Below are 19,788 nucleotides of genomic sequence, written 5' to 3'. Positions count from 1 at the left end.
TATCTGTGTCTTTTGGATGTCACCTTCTAAGGTTCTGCTACAAATTCTTAAATCCCTGAACGAACAGCAAAAGCTATATTTATTGCGAAAGAATGCTTTTACTTTTAGTTCTATGTTCAGCTGCACACACAACTGCACTCCTCCTGTGTTAACACCAGGGCGCAGTCATGCACTTGATAAAAGACAGAGGGCATCTCGATGGCTTTGTATGAAATTCAGGACCATGACAGCAGCTTGCTAACTCTGCTGAGAGGAGACACAAGCAGATAAAGAAAATATTGTAGGAAGATTGTTGGAGGCTAGATTGTGATCATATTGTGAAGCCCTGGTGATGGAGGTTGTGGGTCAATGTTATATATATTGTCTTTGAATGTTAAAATTTATGGATGTGACGTTTTTAAAAGGCACGGATGATAATTATTATAAAAGCTCTTCTCAGTTAAATCATATGCTGATAATACTTGAGCCTTGAGCCTGAGAGTGAAATGCTCCTTCCTATTACCCACATGATTGTGAGATTCAGAGCTGGATGGCTGCTTTTATGTTACCTCAGAGGGTGGCTCTGTGTGATGAATTACAGACAATAGGTTGAGGGCAGCCAACAGTGCATTTATGACAGATAATAAATGTGTTAAACATGGGTTCTCGAGGGGCATTTACACATGTTTATGTCACGGGACACCCCCACATGTTCTCCTACATGCTTGGAAAAGGAGGACTTTTCCACGTCAGTAGATGTCACTAAATCCTACACAAAAGGTTCTGATTCAGATTTAATTTTTGTGGACATTGTGAGAAAGGTGTATGTTCTTTTCTACGTTTATTACTAAGGTCAACGTGAAGATGGTGTTACTGGAGTCTTTTATCCGAGAGTTGCTTTTGTTTTGTCCTGTCTTTTAGATAAATGAGGAGTAGAATGATAGAAACAGAAATCTGAATATAATGAAGAACATTACAATACTAAAACCTAATTTCACCACCAGGCCTCATTAAACAGCAGAACAGTTGTGCTGGATTTGTCAACAATCGTTTTTACATAAGTATAAAAATGTATTAAGTTAACACAGGGTCGACAGAACAATTAAACTGCATTATTACAATAAGTACATTTAAAATAAAACTAAGTAACAAAATACCTCAATAGAAAAAAGCGACATATATCAGGAAATGTAAGTGATACACCAAAGAGACACGTGAAGTCTGTGTAAGAATATGAATATAGAAGTTATAGCACATTTTATGCAGGAGTAATCTGAGAGTTTGGGTGTGGGCAGAAACTATCGTGGTTCTCCAGAGGTGAGTCAGCAAGACGGTGGAACCAGGCAGGGAGCAGGTATACGGGAGTGTTCAGAAGCCTGCTGACACAAACAGACCCTGAACACTGACACGGACTCCGGTCACAGTTCACCGCGGCACCAACGAGGAAGTGCGTCTGTGAGCTCCGGGCTGAAGATGACTCTCCGAGCTGCGGCGACCCGTCTGTCGCTTTTTCACAGGAGCCGTGTCTTGGTAAAACATTTGTTTAAGTGCTCAGCTAATCAGCAGCCCACATTTAATCTGTTTCCTCCATCTTTTTGTCTGGCGGTGGAGTTTGTTCGCACAGAAACCAACCAACCGCACGTAGTGAAACCGAAACCGGTAGACTCATTTCCCCTCGCGTGTTTGCTTCAGTTTTCATTTGTGCACGAAACATGCGCTGAAAGTCTGCGTCAGTTTTAACAATCCGCAAAACCGCATATATTTCAGGGGCTCACTGCATGCAGTACACCACCGAGCCACACGGCGGCGCTGCTGACACGGAAATAACATAACTACCTCTCTTTTTTGTTATCTTTGAAGGCAACAGCATGCATGGAAGCTTAAATAAACTCCTCTCATCTTTCAGGTTGCGTCCATTCAAACAGCAGGAGGTGTGAAATTCAAGGGAACCTCTCCAGTTCAACTGAGTCATCTGGATCATCTGGTTCTCACAGTGAAGAGTGTCCCAGACACCATCCACTTCTACACCTCAGTCCTCGGCATGGATGTCATCACTTTCAAGGTATGACAGGGGCTTTGTTCAGGACACATTTAATAATAAAAATAGTGATAATAGAATGATAATAATAGAAAATGTGTCTCCACTGTTGAAATGGTTTTCAAAGTCCCTATACTGAGACATTATCAGAAAGACGAAAAAACTTATTTCATATCATCCCTCAAGCCCAAAACAATACAAACAAAAAGAAAGGAACAAAGTAAGAAAAAAAATGAAAACTTACAAAGTAGAAAAAAAGTCACTCATTAGAAATAAATAATCCCACTGTTGAAATGTATTGTAGTAATACTAGTAGTATTCACCTAGCAACAAAGTATTGCTAATTATATTATGATTGCTAAAGCACCCATTAGATTAATAACAATAGGTATCCATTTAAAACATCAAGCAGGTAAATAATGTAAATAGATTTCCCCCAGAGGATATTTACTTATTCCCTCCAGAATCGGGTTAGTGATTTTTCAAATAGCAGAGAAACCCAAAACCCCAAAAGAGTATTTGCTCAATGAAATAATGAATAAGCAAAACAAAACTGACAAATGTCTCACAAACAGTAATCAGTTGGTCGTTTGTCGTTGGTCTACTCTGCCATGTCAAAACGTAACTGATTTATAACTAAGATACATTTTGGAATCTCCTGAGTGAGCCTTTCATCAAATATATAATCTTCTCTAATATAATGTACATAAGCTCTTCCCTTATCCGTAGAAAAAGGAGAAAAAGGAGAAGGAGGATTTTCATTTAATCAATATTAAATATCTGGCCAGTGACAAAAGCTTTAAGGTTGAGTCTTGAGAAGAAAGCTGCCAAGATATTTTCTTACTATTTAACGGACAACAGTTTATAGTACAATAAAACAAGTCTGGAAATAATTCACATCTTTGTCCTTCTATCAAAGCAAGAATTTGAGGATGTTGGCCCAGTGTTCCTCAGGAGCACAACTCAAATATCAGTGTACAGTATGAGCAAAAGTGAAAACACGAAAAAATAAAATGATATAAATGTATAAATTGTTGTGCAATAACTGTTGGAAATAGTTAAAACCTTAAATGAATAGTCACAAGTAGATAATAAAACAGTTATATTAAGATAATACTTAAAGGCATTATTTACGCATTAAAAATACCTGTGTTCTGAGTGTGAAAAGGTCCACTAGATGGCAGGCTTTGATTACAAATCACCCCCTCAGGCTCAGCCTGTAAGAGCGAGCTTGAGCAATCAAACTCTTATCAACACCCACACGTCATCTCTGCATTTGAAGGGAAACCGTAAGGCTCTGGGTTTTGGGCAACAGAAGTTTAACCTTCACCAGCAGGGTCAGGAGTTCGAACCAAAGGCCAAACATCCAACCTCGGGCTCTGCCGACCTGTGCCTCATCACCAACACCCCTCTGGCTACAGTAGCTACACATTTGAAGGTACTTCACCCAATAACTACAGACTGTTTAGAATTAATGTTGTCAATACTACTGCTTGAGGAGGCTAACACTAAATCCACCTGAGGTCTGTGTCACATTTCTGCTTCATGCTCAGTCCGTTTCTCGTCTCTTCTCCTCTGCAGGTTTGTGGAGTGGAGATAGAAGAAGGTCCAGTGGGGAGGAGTGGGGCTGTCGGGCCCATCACCTCTCTATACTTCAGAGATCCAGACCACAACCTTATTGAAGTGTCCAACTATAACCAGGCAACATTAGATGGGTCTTCATGAGAGGATGGACATGTGAGAATTCATCCCAACAATGAACAAACTTGTCTTTTCCCAAAGATTTTTTCAGATTTGAGGTTTTCTGACCAAAATGCCCATCTTTCTCATTACATGTAAACAATTAGTGGAGTAAATGACATCGCTTGACTGTGCAGACACACTGTTAATGTGCATTTTTGATAATTGTGTGTTTAAAAGGGCTGTTTTATTTTTACAAGGTAAAACATGACTTGCTGAAAATAAAAGACTCTTGTACTTGCTATTTCCGCTTATTTATCACAATTTATACAACTCTTATTTTCTATTTGCATCTGACCTCGTCTTATAGTTGTTTTTGTCATCGACACTCATTGTGCCAGGTTTATATGTAAGATAAGAAAACTAATTCCAGCGCACACTGCTGATAATTCAATAGACGTTTTAGAAAAAGACAGAAGGAATTTGTTTCCCATAAATTAGCTTGTCTCATTTTATATGAGTCACTGAATAGTGGCATACCTCGTTTGCTAGCCTGTGCTGGATTAAACTAATTAAATAATTTTTTATTCATTAAATTAATTAAATAATGTAATTAGATTTCCCCCAGAGGATATTTACTTATTCCCTCCAGAATCTGGTTAGTGATTTTTCAAATAGCAGAGAAACCCAAAACCACAAAAGAGTATTTGCTCAATGAAATAATGAATAAGCAAAACAAAACTGACAAATGTCTCACAAACAGTAATCAGTTGGTCTTTGGTCTGCCATGTCAAAACGTAACTGATTTATAACTAAGATACATTTTTGAATCTCCTGAGTGAGCCTTTCATCATATATAATCATCTCACATATATTGTACATAAGTTCTTCCCTTATCTGTAGAAAAAGGAGAAAAAGGAGAAGGAGGATTTTCATTTATTCAATATTAAATATCTGACCAGTGACAAAAGTTTTTAAGGTTGAGTCTTGAGAAGAAAGCTGCCAAGATATTTTCTTACTACTTAACAGACAACAGTTTATAATACAATAAAACAAGTCTGGAAATACTTCACATCCTTGTCCTTCTATCCAAGGAAGAATTTGATGTTGGCCCAGTGTTCCTCAGGAGCACAACTCAAATATCAGTGTACAGTATGTGCAAAAGTGAAAACATGAAAAAATAAACTGTGATATAAATGTAGAAATTGTTGTACAATATGTGCACACACACACACACACACACACACACACACACACACACACACACACACACACACACACACAGGAGAAGAACTACTGTGCATTCAACTAATCCTAATCTGCAAAAAACAGTTGCCTGGAAAATGTGTTGATTAGTAAAATAAACAACATTTCCCAATTTAAGAAGGGAAGTATCAAAAATCTTAATTTTTCTTGCTTGTGCTCTGGTTGAGACTTTGATATTATTACTTAAAAAACATACTTAACATCACGTAAACCTGAAAGTCAGTATTTGAATTGAAATATACAAGAACACTTATCTACCTCACATAAAAAGCACACGGATATAAAGTAGTTCTATGTTCAGGGAGGACTTTGCAGGTGTGAGTCGGAAGTAAAAGCAAAGTTTCAAGGAAAAAATTAGCATAAAGGGTTTCACAGCCTTTGTATTGTTAATCATTCATAGTTTAGATCAATGAGATTCAACTCTTTCAACTTTGTATCCTCTACCATGGGTTAGGGTTTTCCCAGCAGTGGACGTAACTTCCTTCTTTGGTTCACAATGCCCTGTATTTAACATTTTCCCTGAGTGTTGACGTATCTCTGATTAAAGTGCAAGAGACTTCTTTGAATTCTCACCCACTCGTGTTTGTTCATGTATCAGCGACGAGATTGCACAGCTGAAGCCCTCCTAATCATTTCTATTTATTGTAGTACCTGTGAGTGAGAAGTGCTATATGTGTGTAACGTAGATTAGCAGTTGTTAGAAGAAGGTACATTTTTAATTCTCACCATCATTTTTCTAATTCCTGACTGTAAACCAACCTCACCATCACAAACAACCTGTTCAGCATTGGTTCTATGTCACAGCTTTAGCTTTTTAGACAGGCTCTATAGACTCCTGGGATCTTATCTTTCACCCATCTGCCTGAAGAGCAGCCGTCAGTGAAACCCTCTTTCCTTTGTAAATTTTACACCTGTGATTCTTTCCTAATGGTGGCTGAGGTCGTTCCTTGTTTCCAGGTGTACTAATGCAGAACTCAATGGTTATATTATACTCCTTTGTCTTCATTTCTCTTTTTTACTGTAACAACATTTCCTTATGATAAATCACAGCGAAGCAGGAACTGTCAATGCAGGAATGATCATCATCATCACTAAAAAACAGCTTTCTGTCATGCTATTTAATCAGGTTTTGTGTCACGTGTTCATTGTTCATCTCATTTGCTAGATTTAAGATATTTACTTTGCCATTCTTTCCTTATTGCTCTAGAGTAGGGTTTTTCCAAAGCAACACTTGCTTTACCTTCAGTATGAACCTGATAAGTGTGTTTATCAGTATCAAGAATTTCCCTTGTTACACGGCCTCCCTGACATCAGTCAGGGAGGCCGTGGTTCCCTGTGTACGTGTGAAATAGTATCTTTGCCTCTGTTTGTCTACTCCATGGGGAAGGAAGACAAAGGCAGCACTGATGGTCACCACCTCAATAACTTAAGATGTAGGTGATATTTACCCAATATCAGCTGTATCAGTATCAATTTGACTTCAGGGCTGAACACTAAGCGCAACACAATCTTTGGTCATTTGTTAATATTAAATGGAACAGAATATGTTGTTGTCGATACTGAGAACATTGTTCTGACCTTGACACAGACTATCGTTTCCTACTATTACTCCAAAACTAACCTCAAACAGAGCATAGCAGTTGCTAACGTTCAGCTTGAACCCCAAGTACAATGGGTGTGTCACATCATTTTGAGCATTCTTGCTCAGTTTTACAAATAACTGAATGTCATTTGATGATATACAGCTTTCATAATGAGTAAGCTCATTCCAAATTGAGAACAAGAACTCCTTTATTAAGGTGTTTAGTTGAAGTAAACTCTGGCCAAACATAACGTCTGGGAACAACACACTGGCATGAGGGATGAGGAAATCAGTGTTTATCAACACTTCTTATTAATTTGATATTCAGAGAAGTTACTTATTAGCTATTCTTACTCATAGACTACATTGTTTTTATTATTATTTATTATTTAGTTTCCTGCTTGTTTCACCTGAAGGACACAGCAATTATTGTCCTCACCGGGAAAACCCTGTTACAGACATGGGTGTACGTCAGGCACGTGCACAGATAGACCCCTAGTTGTGCTCAAGCACCTGCCCTTTTGCCCTGGATGATATTTAAGAATAACAATGACTCTCTCTCTCTCATCAATTCCCCCCAAATGTGTTTTGATATCTGACGGGCATTGATTTGAGTTCTTGTGAGAATTTCGCCCTGACACGCTCACAACTAGTTTTGTTTCATTTAAAATCGTAATTATTGAAATGAAAGTTGGTGTTAAGTTGAGCTACATGACATTCTGGTGAGGTATATTTAGGGTTGCCAACTCCCTGAAAAATAAATAAGGGACACGTCATTGGCAGGGCCGGCCGAACCGATTGCCTTCACCCTTCCTGGCGTGGAGAATTTTTTTATCCCCTTTTTATTGTGAGTGAAACGATTTTTTAACTATTGGACCCTGAATTGAATTAGATGTATATTTTTGAGTGACATACACACATGGAAAACAAATTATTATCCAGCAATTCACTTTAATAATAAAGTGAATTGCTTTCAGTATGAACCTGATAAGTGTGCTTATCAGTATCAAGAATTTCCCTTGTTACACAGCCTCCCTGACATCAGTCAGGGAGGCCGTGGTTCCCTGTGTACGTGTGAAATAGCATCTTTGCCTCTGTTTGTCTACTCCATGGGGAAGGAAGACAAAGGCAGCACTGATGGTCACCACCTCAATAACTTAAGATGTAGGTGATATTAACCCAATATCAGCTGTATCAGTATCAATTTGACTTCAGGGCTGAACACTAAGCGCAACACAATCTTTGGTCATTTGTTAATATTAAATGGAACAGAATATGTTGTTGTCGATACTGAGAACATTGTTCTGACCTTGACACAGACAATCGTTTCCTACTATTACTCCAAAACTAACCTCAAACAGAGCATAGCAGTTGCTAACGTTCAGCTTGAACCCCAAGTACAATGGGTGTGTCACATCATTTTGAGCATTCTTGCTCAGTTTTACAAATAACTGAATGTCATTTGATGATATACAGCTTTCATAATGAGTAAGCTCATTCCAAATTGAGAACAAGAACTCCTTTATTAAAGTGTTTAGTTGAAGTAAACTCTGGCCAAACATAACGTCTGGGAACAACACACTGGCATGAGGGATGAGGAAATCAGTGTTTATCAACACTTCTTATCAATTTGATATTCAGAGAAGTTACTTATTAGCTATTCTTACTCATAGACTACATTGTTTTATTATTATTTATTATTTAGTTTCCTGCTTGTTTCACCTGAAGGACACAGCAATTATTGTCCTCACCGTGAAAACCCTGTTACAGACATGGGTGTACGTCAGGCACGTGCACAGATAGACCCCCAGTTGTGCTCAAGCACCTGCCCTTTTGCCCTGGATGATATTTAAGAATAACAATGACTCTCTCTCTCATCAATTCCCCCCAAATGTGTTTTGATATCTGACGGGCATTGATTTGAGTTCTTGTGAGAATTTCGCCCTGACACGCTCACAACTAGTTTTGTTTCATTTAAAATGAATTATTGTAATTATTGAAATGAAAGTTGGTGTTAAGTTGAGCTACATGACATTCTGGTGAGGTATATTTAGGGTTGCCAACTCCCTGAAAAATAAATAAGGGACACGTCATTGGCAGGGCCGGCTGAACCGATTGCCTTCACCCTTCCTGGCGTGGAGAATTTTTTTATCCCCTTTTTATTGTGAGTGAAACGATTTTTTAACTATTGGACCCTGAATTGAATTAGATGTATATTTTTGAGTGACATACACAAATGGAAAACAAATTATTATCCAGCAATTCACTTTAATAATAAACAAAATTAACTTATTAAAAGAAGAATCTTTCTTAAACAGAAACCTACGGAAGCGTACTGAATTTTTCTTTCGAGCCAAAGAGAAAAGTATATTTCTTCAAACAAATTCCCAGAGAGTGCTTTTGAGTTTTATTTCGTTTTATTTCAAGAACAACAGAACACACCAACAGAAATACCAATACGTTTGTTATGTATAACATATACTTTTTTTTATAAATCCGACCATAGTAAATAGATCACATTTTTCAAACTAGTAATATGGATTAATTATCAAAATAAAAATAATTCAATTATTTAGCAATACACATTAGATGACTATATTATTAGCCCAACAGGTTTCAGTGTTAATCAGCAGTAAGAGAGACAAAGATAATGCATAATAAGTGTAGTGTACAGTGATGAGGACCATGAGCTGTCTTCAATGCAGAACCTGCACCAAGTGCAACAGATACAAAGTTGGATTTTAGGCTTTTCAATTAGGATGGATTGATATTCTTAAGCATTCATTTAAAAGCTGTCAACATTGATAATAATTATTTAGGTGAAATATCTTTTGAGGTATTTATGTACAATGATTTCATTTAGCTGTTATTGTGTTTTCATTGCAGCTGTGACAGAAGAGCCGTGCAGTCCCCGATTCTATCCAGCTCTTCAACCACATCAATCAAACTCTCCACTTTATCTGAAGGAAGCACCGTCCCTGCATTGTTTCTGAACTTCTTTGCCAAGCTCTCATTAGTCATCGGGTTGCGCCAATGACCGTAGAAGGTGTCACACCGTCCTGTCAGGATTTCTCCTCCAACAAGATTCACCTGCACTTCGCCATACATGCGATTAAAATTGGCCGGGTTGTCGTCGGGATGCTCCATGTGAACACGGCTCAGCAGAGCCAGCAGCTCAGGGCGACCCATGGCAAATGGTGTGAAGGACTGCACAGTCACCTCACCATCAAGGAGAGCGCTGCAAGCATTGAATTGGAAGGAGTGGCGTGCTTCATGCTCAGACTTAGGAAGAGGCCTGTTGATGTACTTTGATTTCGGGACTCTGAGATGGATGTCCTGCACCTGAGCTGGGGAGATGATGCCAGGACCAACTCCTACGAGGAGCTGATGGACCGAGGCCGCAGCATCTGCCACCCAGTGCATCCCCAGATGGGCAGGGAAACGCTTGAAGCCAATGTCCTGCTCCTCTAGCAGGAATGAATGGCCACCGTCACTGGGTGATTCTAAAGGCTGTGGCACGTAGTCTTCATAAAAAGCACTGAAGCCGGCCACACCTGCCACAGCATCCAGGACCAGAGGACTGGCCTCTAGGCCTCGGGAGGCTAGCAGAGCAGCTTCCAGCCCCAAACGTGAGGCATTGCCAATGTGAAGGGGCTTAGACTGCGTGGCAGCGTTAGCCATCGGGGCTCCAGAAAGAGAAGCAGCTATGGCCAAGGCATGACGGCACCGGACGTCATCCAAGGACAAGAGGCGAGCACAGGCAGCTGCACTCCCCATTGTCCCGACCACGCTGGGAGGGTGAAACCTGGACACGAGAAGGACAGAGAAGAGAGACTTTGGTCAGTTGTTTTGAAATCAGGTGGTCTATAGGTGCTCCACATCATTATGGTTGCAGCAGTAAAACAGCTTCACTTCTATTTGACTCTCCTCCCCACATTCAGGCCTGTTCAAGGGTTTTAGTCATTTCAGTGCTTGATGCATAAGCAAATGACGTGGTGCATCATTTAACTTGCCAAATTAAGTCGTGTGTGATATTCTCTTCCACGTTGTTAACTATACAAATACGACCCACAGAGGCTCCGCTGTTCCTGAGATGAACATAATAACATGCCTTTCAAAGCTCATTGCCACCACGAAGAGGCTGTACCGGCTCGCTTGGAAAGAATGCTGCAAAGATCAGTCAAATATAGATTTCTTTAGACTCATGTATATTAATAAAAACATGTCCAGCAAGGACCTGACTCACTAAGTGCAACACCTGCTGCTATAGAACCATTAATGACAGTATGTGCGTCCGTATGATCTGAGGTGCTCACCTCTTGGGGATGTTGTTGGCCTCATTAGAAAACCTCATCAGTCGCCCCTGGATCTCGATGCCGACATTGAAAGCCAGCAGGAGGTCCAGGCCACTAGGTTTGCTGTTAGACGGCATCATGTCGCTGAGAGCTAACACAGCAGGGAGGACTGCCCCAGAGGGATGAGTGGCAGGGTGCCACGTATCATCAAAGTCCATGGAGTGAGTCTGAAGCAGAGAGATGTTACTGATCAAATGATTGCACATGAGAGGTAACACAGAGATGAGCTTTTCACCCTGATGACCTCTTAAGGAGAAGAGGCCAAACAATGATGAAAATCCAACTGGAAAGACTAATCAAATGTTTTCATTTCCTTTCCAGACTGTACCATTGCTGAGAATAACATAGCCTGTTGGTCGTGATGAATTTAGTGCAACTGAAATAGTCTGGTGTTCTGGGGTCCATGGTGACAAATCTGTTCCATCTATTAATACTCACTGCCACTCCATTGACAAAAGCTGCCAGTGTCGGGGAGAGTCTGGCTCCTCTGCGTCCGTACACAAAGCTGATGTCATCAGCAGCGTACATGTACTGAGGGGAAAACACAGTACAGACACGTAAACAGGGAATCTTTACAAGGGCATTTTTAATACAATGTTTTACCATCATCACACGCACGGTGAACTTCACTTTAAATAGCTCACCACTTTTCAATTAACACAGGGTGAATAAGTTTCTTTGTAAATCATATGTCAGTCTGGAACATTTGTTGAAAAAGGTCATCGGTCATAAAAACCTGTCTGTTCCCAAGTTAAATTAATTATTTAGAAGTTTTCTTTGACTTAATCTCATCTGTCCACACACTGATAGTTATTTATAGGTTAGGCGTTTTATCCATCTCATTGCCTCATATCTGATAACAAATCTCTTTTTCTCTCTTCCCCTCCGCCTCACCTGGCAGTGCTGCAGGGCCAATTCAAACACGTCCGTCGTGCTGCCAATCAGCCCGACCCCGATGCTGTCCAGCACCATCCTTTTGCTGCGGTGGAGGACAACGGGGGACAAGTGATGGAACTTAATCTCACTGATGAACCTCCCAAAGCTGGCTGTGACCGTGTCCTCAGGGGCTGGGCGCTTCAAAACTGCAGGGGGAAAGAAAAAGAAATGTCGTGATCAGATAAACGAAAAAGAGAAATGTTTACTTTCCTACAGATCTAACTTTTTTTCAATCAAGTGTACCTAAGTGAACAAAGTTTACCTTCGATTGCAGACTGATGCAGTCCTCTGACAGCCAACACTGGTCTAACAGTTTTCTGCGGGACAAAATAAATGGAATATCTTTTCTGAAACCAGTAAACCAGCATTTATTTAGTTACTATACAGCATTTTTTTCTTGATAATTTCGGATTGATTACAGGCTGCAGACACGTGCACTGATTCTCAGCTATTTCCTTATCATATCAAATTATCTCAGCCTGTCTGTCCAACTGAACAGGTGCAGGTAAAGATTAGCTCAACATTAAACAGCTCTGTTATATCCTCCCCCGGCACATACTCTTAAAACACACCTTCACAGTACAAACTTGAGATTTTAAGTTAAATCTGTCTCTATTAGTTTCCACAATATTCATTCTGACAGGATCTTTGTACCTTATTACCCATCAGTTCTCTATTTATTCAATAAGAGAGAGAATGAATAAATCTTTACCTGAAGTATAGAGAGCATGGCTGAAGTTAGTTGTTGCTCTGACTTCTGTCTTCTGTCTCTTCTGATGCAGGAGTTTTGCAGTCAACAGGTTGTTGCAGATACTCTTGAGGTTGAGAGGACACCAGCCTTATATAGTCCTGGACACAACAATCACCTGTGTTACAAGTTTACTTAGAATAGGGGATGGGCATACATATCTGTAACAAGACCTCAGTGGATTATAGGAGGAATTTCCAAGGTTGTCATGATTATTATCTTCATCACCGTCATCATCACCACCAGCATCACCAGCCTCCTCTTCCTTATGAGAGGTAAGGGAAGGAGTGATACTTTATTGTTGATGTTGAAGGAAACAATGATGTCACCTCTCAGGTTGCAGGTTTATGTGGGGGAATTTGTCATGAACTCCTCCTCCCCACAGGAAAGTCTTATTTATGACAAACTTAACATCCCTGTGTCAGAAGAGCAACACTTTGCCGGTCTGAGGATCTTCACCAGGTAAGACTTCATTTTAATTCACTTTATTTCTGACACAAAGACTTTGATAAATGTAAACTTTCAATGTGGTGATAACGTGATATTTTAACATTGACTAAATGCATACAATGTGTTGAAATATTCAAAAATAAATACAACAATTTAAATTTGTTATTTATCAGAGCATGATGTGCTTAACTTGAATCAACTTGAGATGGGGTGCCTGTAAATTGTACTCATAGAGATACCCTCTGCTTTTCAGTCAGTGGAGCAGGAAAGTAATTGAAATACAGTTGAACTCGGTTACCTCTGCTGTTGACATGTCCTATTGGTGTAGCAGCCCTTTTATGACTGGGCAGGTTCCAGGACTGGTTAGGGAGATACAATAGAAAAGAGTCTATTTATAACATAAACCTAAGTTTGTAGGATAACAGCTTTCCATCTATTCTTTACAGTATATTTGTTTCTTCTTTAAATCAGTATACTTCCCCCCCATATTCTGTACAATGCTGTCAGTGGCAGATCTAGGATTTGTCACTTACTCAATTACATATCAAATATGAATGCACAATTCCTGATTCAGTAAGATGCACATTTGAGTCATTCTTTGTTTTCTCTTAGCTCTATAGCTCTGAGCAAATCCACACATCATTGAGTTCAATGCAACATTGAGAAAATAAACATTCTCAACCGATTATCCTATTAATTGTGAGTATTCTTAGTAAGTGACTACTTTATTTAAAAAGCAAATACTGATAAGAGTGGGGCATCTCCTGGGCCAATTGGATTTCAGCTGGGGCCAGTACCCCTAAGTTCCCGCCCCTCGACAGAATGATTATTGATTATTAAATAAAATTGTTATTTTCCGACCAGAAACAGCTTTGACTCTTTATCCCTCTGTTTATACTTTGCATGATTTATTCCATTCATTTTGAAAACACTGTGATATTACTTACTCACTTTGGCAGTACCACTGTACCAATAAATCAAACAAGACTGTGTTTGTGTTCTTTATTTTTGTCTTGTGGGTCACGTGTGCATTCAGGAGTGAACTTTATATTTTTATGGAGCATGTGCAGAATATTGTACACATTCATGACATTTTTCTGTGGCATGTGCTTAATTCTTTCAGTAAAACTGCATTTGACATCCACGACACAATGGCGACATCAGATGGCTTTCCCGCCAGTTTCTATGGCGAACCAGGGGTGTTGGGGATGTTATCCAATGGGATCAGTGCATTCATCGTACTTCTGCAGAACTTCAATACAGCGCATACTGGCATTGCACCAGTGGGAGTGGAAAACATACTTGCAGGTTAAACATTTAGAAAATCTGATAAAATAATATAATAAAATATGATATTGTTACTTGTTATATTAATTCTAATTCCATGGGTTTTATAGGTGTTCATCTCATCCTGATCGGTGGTATTTGCCAGTTGGTGGCTGGACTGCTTTCCTTCAGAAAATATGATCATCTGAGTGGCACCGCCTTCATTGGCTATGCTGCTCTTTGGGGCAGTTATGGAGCAACTCGAATCTACATTGGCGCTTTAGCTGAACCTCCGACATCATCTATCGTATATCAAACAATGAATAATCTGTCTCAGTCCACTTACATGATGAGCAACATGACTCTAAATGCCACCACAGAGATCCCAGTCAGCCATTTAGGTCAGTCCATGAAAGAGTCAGCGATCGCTGGTCTGGTCCCCTTTATCCTCCTGTCCTTCCTCCTAGCCTTCTGCTCTGCCACAGTCAACTACATCATGCCTTTTGTTTTTGGAGCCATCACAGCCACCTTAGTTTTTGAAGCAGTGGGTCTAGTTGCAAGCACCTGGGCGCTCGTGGTCTCAGGGGTTCTCGAGTTGCTCATTCTCATTTTTGCAATCTACGGTTCAGCTGCACTGCTATTCAAAGGTCTCACCCAGCGTCTAGTGCTTAAAGGTTTTGGTACCCCTCTCTTCAATGTTCTCCTGCTGGGAACCCCCAACTCTGGAAGTGTCCAGAGCATTGGTCAAGAGAAGAAGAAAAACACAAAATACGCAGAGCCCATGGCCTTGGGTTTCTTCTGTGACACTGTTGCCCCCTTCATCTTCGCTTTCTACGGTTTTGGGTATGTTAAGTCATTTGGCTTAGGAGCTGTATGGGTCTCAATCATTTCAGTGGCCCAGCTGTTCTCAAGCTACTATGCCCATCTGCGCCAAGACTGCTACCACACAACCAAGTTTGGTCTTCATGCTACATATTGGCTGATCAAGGCTTGGGATGAATTTGTGGTATCTGCTCTGACTGTAGAGAACAGTTTATTGATCTCAGGGAGGGAGGCGATGGTGGGAAACTGGTTCTTTGTGGTGTCAGGCGTTGTGCTCTGCGTAGGAAGCCTGAACATGGATGTCCTGGAACTGATCCACAACCTTCTCTTTGTCCTGCTCACAATCTCAACAATCCCCCAGATACCTCTTCAGGCTTATTACATTTTCTTTGGTGTGGCTTGCTCCCTGTTCACCGCAGCCTCCCTGTATGGGACCTTTGCACGTCTCATCAACACAATAGCAGAGAAGTCTCTCATCCCTGTCGGCCCACAGCCCATCTCCAGTGAGCGGCTACAGAAAACTTTGACGTGTGGCAGATATAAAGATGGAAGACAGGAGGCACTGCCCCAAACAGACCAGGCCTCAGACGCCCTGTTCTACATTTCAAATGGAGTTGCAGCTCTCTCAGCTCTCCATACAAGGTTGTCAAGCTCAAATCCCTCTTTCCTCAATCTGACTGTCCCTTGGGTCCTCATCTCTGGAGCAATAATCCAGGCCTATGTCAGCCGGCTGCAAGTTATGGGAGGTGGCCGTTTTGGATCTGTCATTTCATCCAGCTATGTAGCAGTATGGGCAACCTGGAGCTGGTTTAGGTTTGCAGGTATGTTGGTTAAAATATGATTAAATGGGGATTTTGTCTAAATGAATTACACAAAAAATGTAATCAAAAATATTTCAGGTGACCTCATCCAACTTCCAAAAGAAGCATCCTATGGTTTTGCAGCAGGAGCCATTGCCTTCCTGGTCATTAACACTTTCCTCATGCTGATAGGTAAAGTGTTCACTTTTAATAAACAAACATGTGATATTATTACTGCTCTATAACCATTTATAATTCCTTCCATTTTTTAAATCAGCTGCCTACAGGAACCTGGTTTTGCTGTTTTTAACAACAGTCATGGAGGTTGTTCTGGTCTGTTTCCTGCTGTCCACACTGCAGCGACTGCCATACCAACTAGAAAGTGAGCATTGCTTTATTCTGAACATAAATAAACCCTATGTGCAGCAAAGCCACATAGTTATAACAATTTTCAAACTTTTTTTCAAACAGTCGCCATGCTTGCACTACTGTCGATCATTTGTATATATGGAGCTCTGGCATCACTGGTCAACTGCATCTTCTTCGGGAGACTGCTGCCTATGGGCCCTTCCTTATTAAAGGTAATTTATCAGAAGATTTTATCCCTAGTCTGATTCTGAAGTGACGATTATCCTGTTCATTTTCTGAATGTGACCCTCCTTCTTTGGCCTGTCACAGGAGAAAGTGAAGGAGGAATCTTCTCCTGAGCTACCCTGTACTGTTGCTAATTCACGACTCACCAGTGGTCTCCTGAAGATCGCTGGCCTTCTGGAGGAGGGCGGAGTTTGCGGTGTTCCCACAGATACGGTCTATGCCCTGGCGGCCTCCTGCAAGAATCCTCTGGCCATTGAGAAAATCTACGGCATTAAAGTAAGGTTAACAAAATATGATGTTTGTTGAAGTTTGACATGGGACATATCATTAGTTCTCTTTTGTTTGCTTCATGTTAAACCAACGACCTGTTGTCTGTGACCTGCTCCAGGACAGACCAGCAGAGAAGCCCATCTGTATCTGCATCTCTAGTGTGGAGCAGCTGGTAGCAGCCAGGCCTCCCTTCAGTCCTCTGCTCTGGGAGTTTATGAGGAACGTGTATCCTGGAGGCATCAGCTGCATCGTCAGCAAAGGAGACTGGCTGTATAAACTCGGTAAACAGCCCTGGGCAGCTGCAGTTTTAGCATTTAAAATAATGGCAGTCCCCAGTGTTCACCTCAACTTCTAATTTTTCTCATGTAGGAGTGGGACCGGCTTATGACCGTGTCGGCACCAAGGACAGCATCATGATCCGTGTCCCAGACCACACTGTGATCGTCCACCTGTGTGACATCACCGGTCCCCTTGCCATTACCTCAGCCAATCCAAGTGGAGAAGCAGACAGCACCCACCACAGCATGGTCATCAAGTAAGTGTATTCTAACAGAACTCAGGCACATCATGTCACGTTTCAGTGAATTGAGATTTGGGCTGGTTAGTCTCTTTTTAGCTACTTCATGCACATACACTTACCCTCCCTGCTTCCTTTGGTTTTGCTGCAGTCGACTTGGACACAAGATCCAGGGAGTTCTTTGTGATGGGGACTCTAATGAAGTTGTTGCTTCTACTGTGGTTAACTGCCTGAAGATTGATGAAGGTACAATGCAAAAATATTCCTGTTACATTCTCTCTCTCGTTCTGTTTTAAAGACACTCACTAACTTTAGCCTATCTTACTTCTTCCGCAGGGACCATCACCATTGTAAGGGAAGGCTGTGTCCCTGCCATTAAAGTTCAACACATCTTTGAAAGAGTGAAAAATACTATGGTGTGATCTTCACATTCCTCATATCTCCTCTCACACCTGGATCCCCATGAGACCCTTTGTCTATTCAACAATCTCAGGACTTGACAAAAAGTAAAGTGATCATTTGTAGCTCAAAACAACTTACATGGGCAGTTATCATTTAAGAATCTCAGGTGACAAACCATGACTTAGATGAGATCTCTCACATTGTATCAACCTGGGAAGAACTGTAATAAGTTTATATTTATGTTAGTTTATTGAATTAAAAATGAATTTGTGAAATGACTTAGGATTGAATGATACTGTAATAAATTATTAATGAGAAAAAGAAAATGTATCTTATGTTACAAGGTATTTTAAGCTCACCGTGTTTATTCTATATCGTATTATATTGTATTGTGTTGTATTGTACTTCACTGTGTACTGTTCTTATGTGAAATAAAGAGTGAATTTGACTGGTAACATTTGTGCCCTAAAAGTTAATAATATTGTTCCAAAGTACCATAGATTTCAGTAGACACATTTTTTACTCTTATTACAGAGCATTTCTGCTTGTATTAAGACAAGAGCAGAAAGAACGTTAGAAAACGGAATACTGAAATGAAAAGAAAACGCAGCAAAATCGCATCAAGTTTTATTATTTAATTTATACATTTTGTACTATAGCTGCTGTGCTGGAGAGAAAACCAGGTTCAATCAAACGCATGTTTCCATATGCACAAGAATGAATTCGTCACATCAATAAAATCTTAGCTGAGACAAGAATAGAAACATATAATGACACAACTGTACACCTTGGGCCTGATCTGCTGAGATCCCATATAAAGAAAGCTAATTTACATTATAATAGATTGCATGTTTGGTTGGCGGGCGTTTTGCGGGTGATCTATTATTTAATCTAATCTATAATCTAAACACAGGAATCTGATTTACATATGTTTCTTTCGGAGATAAGCAGACATACATTCAGTTCTTTGGAGAGTAAATAAGTGATAAAAAAGATCAAAAAGGTTACAGGTCATAAAAGTATTTAGACAAGTCTGCAAAAACTTACTTTTCAACAACAAAATAATAAATGTTCCTAAATATAGACGCAGTCAAAACCACCGCATTTATTTTCCGGCTTTGTAAATCACAATGAGTGTGCTAAATTAAATTAGTCCGACCAATAAATAGAAACGCCCGATAATGCACATTCATTAAGGCAAAGTTGATTTAAAGATATGTTCAAAACACCCCATATTAGACATACAGTGACTTGACCTTAACTTTTAGAGGAAATTTCATCGACTGTTGCAGTTGCCCCAGAAGATAACATTGCTGCTGTGTTTTAGCTGCTGGTGGAGACCGATACCGACCTAAACGTGGGGCCCAGGTTGATAAAAATCTTTTATTATGCTCGTTAGGCGTGTCTGCAATCGCAGCATAAAGCTTTATTTATCCTGTTGTACGTCATAGTTTGAACAAAGGGCTGTCATGGGGTTGGAGTCTGTGAAAATTCCTCTTTTGTTTGCAGTCATTGGAAATAGTTGTTGTTGAGGAGCTACATTTTCCGGCTCTTTGGTCATATTTGTGTTTACAGGCAACTGGTGTTAATTTACGTTGTTTCTCCTTTTTTCCCAAGGGACCAGCAGTATAGATAATAGATGGATGGATGGATGGCTTTTCCCCTTTTGTTCCACAAATTGTATTATGTTCCATGCTTAGGAAATTGCAAACAAAGCTGAGCAGCTTTCCCCACATGTGTTTGACCAGAGAACAGAAACAGACGGAAAAAAATTATAAATAAAAAAAAACGTCCGTCTGTCCGTACCCAAAAAAACAATAGTGTTTTTTTTAAAACACTATTTATTTAGATACTTCATTTACAAAATGAAGCTTTCTGTATTATTTAGTAGCTCAGGGTTGGAATCAGGGACTGTTGACCTACAAAAAGGAGTTAAAGGCTGTGAGATAAACAAACATGTGTGCAGTCATTGCAAATAGTTGTGTAACATCACTGGAGTCAATCAGATTTTGTACTTGGTTAAATTTTTCCTGAAAGGCTTGGGGGGGGGGGGGGGGGGGTCGACAGTAGCTGACCTTTAAAG

The 19,788-nt window shown here is 40.2% G+C and overlaps 3 protein-coding genes across 3 annotated transcripts; 2 read left to right on the top strand and 1 right to left on the bottom strand.

Moving 5' to 3' along the window:
- The first annotated feature begins 1,349 nt into the window (after positions 1-1,349).
- Positions 1,350-4,001, top strand: glod5 (glyoxalase domain containing 5). The gene is made up of 4 exons (XM_053428559.1): positions 1,350-1,509; positions 1,886-2,041; positions 3,300-3,455; positions 3,599-4,001. The coding sequence occupies exons 1-4, from the start codon at positions 1,453-1,455 to the stop codon at positions 3,740-3,742; spliced, it is 513 nt and encodes a 170-aa protein (XP_053284534.1). The 5' UTR covers positions 1,350-1,452; the 3' UTR covers positions 3,743-4,001.
- A 4,989-nt stretch (positions 4,002-8,990) lies between these two features.
- irg1l (immunoresponsive gene 1, like) lies at positions 8,991-12,685 on the bottom strand. The gene is made up of 6 exons (XM_053429213.1): positions 12,549-12,685; positions 12,099-12,153; positions 11,795-11,982; positions 11,339-11,431; positions 10,862-11,067; positions 8,991-10,350 (listed from the first exon to the last, which is right to left on the bottom strand). Exons 1-6 carry the CDS (start codon positions 12,564-12,566, stop codon positions 9,423-9,425), a joined length of 1,488 nt encoding a protein of 495 aa, XP_053285188.1. The 5' UTR covers positions 12,567-12,685; the 3' UTR covers positions 8,991-9,422.
- Positions 12,686-12,912: 227 nt separating this feature from the next.
- On the top strand, positions 12,913-18,160 carry si:ch211-153b23.3 (uncharacterized). Its single transcript, XM_053429145.1, has 11 exons — positions 12,913-13,046; positions 14,158-14,342; positions 14,432-15,943; positions 16,022-16,114; positions 16,200-16,304; positions 16,394-16,503; positions 16,601-16,792; positions 16,905-17,067; positions 17,156-17,321; positions 17,455-17,549; positions 17,640-18,160. Exons 1-11 carry the CDS (start codon positions 12,949-12,951, stop codon positions 17,723-17,725), a joined length of 2,805 nt encoding a protein of 934 aa, XP_053285120.1. The 5' UTR covers positions 12,913-12,948; the 3' UTR covers positions 17,726-18,160.
- Positions 18,161-19,788: the final 1,628 nt, after the last annotated feature.

This window comes from Pleuronectes platessa, chromosome 8, assembly GCF_947347685.1.
Source record: "Pleuronectes platessa chromosome 8, fPlePla1.1, whole genome shotgun sequence".
Taxonomy (NCBI): domain Eukaryota; kingdom Metazoa; phylum Chordata; class Actinopteri; order Pleuronectiformes; family Pleuronectidae; genus Pleuronectes; species Pleuronectes platessa.
The sequence above is the reverse complement of the archived record's forward strand: the minus strand, read 5'-3'. Positions and strand labels throughout refer to the sequence as shown.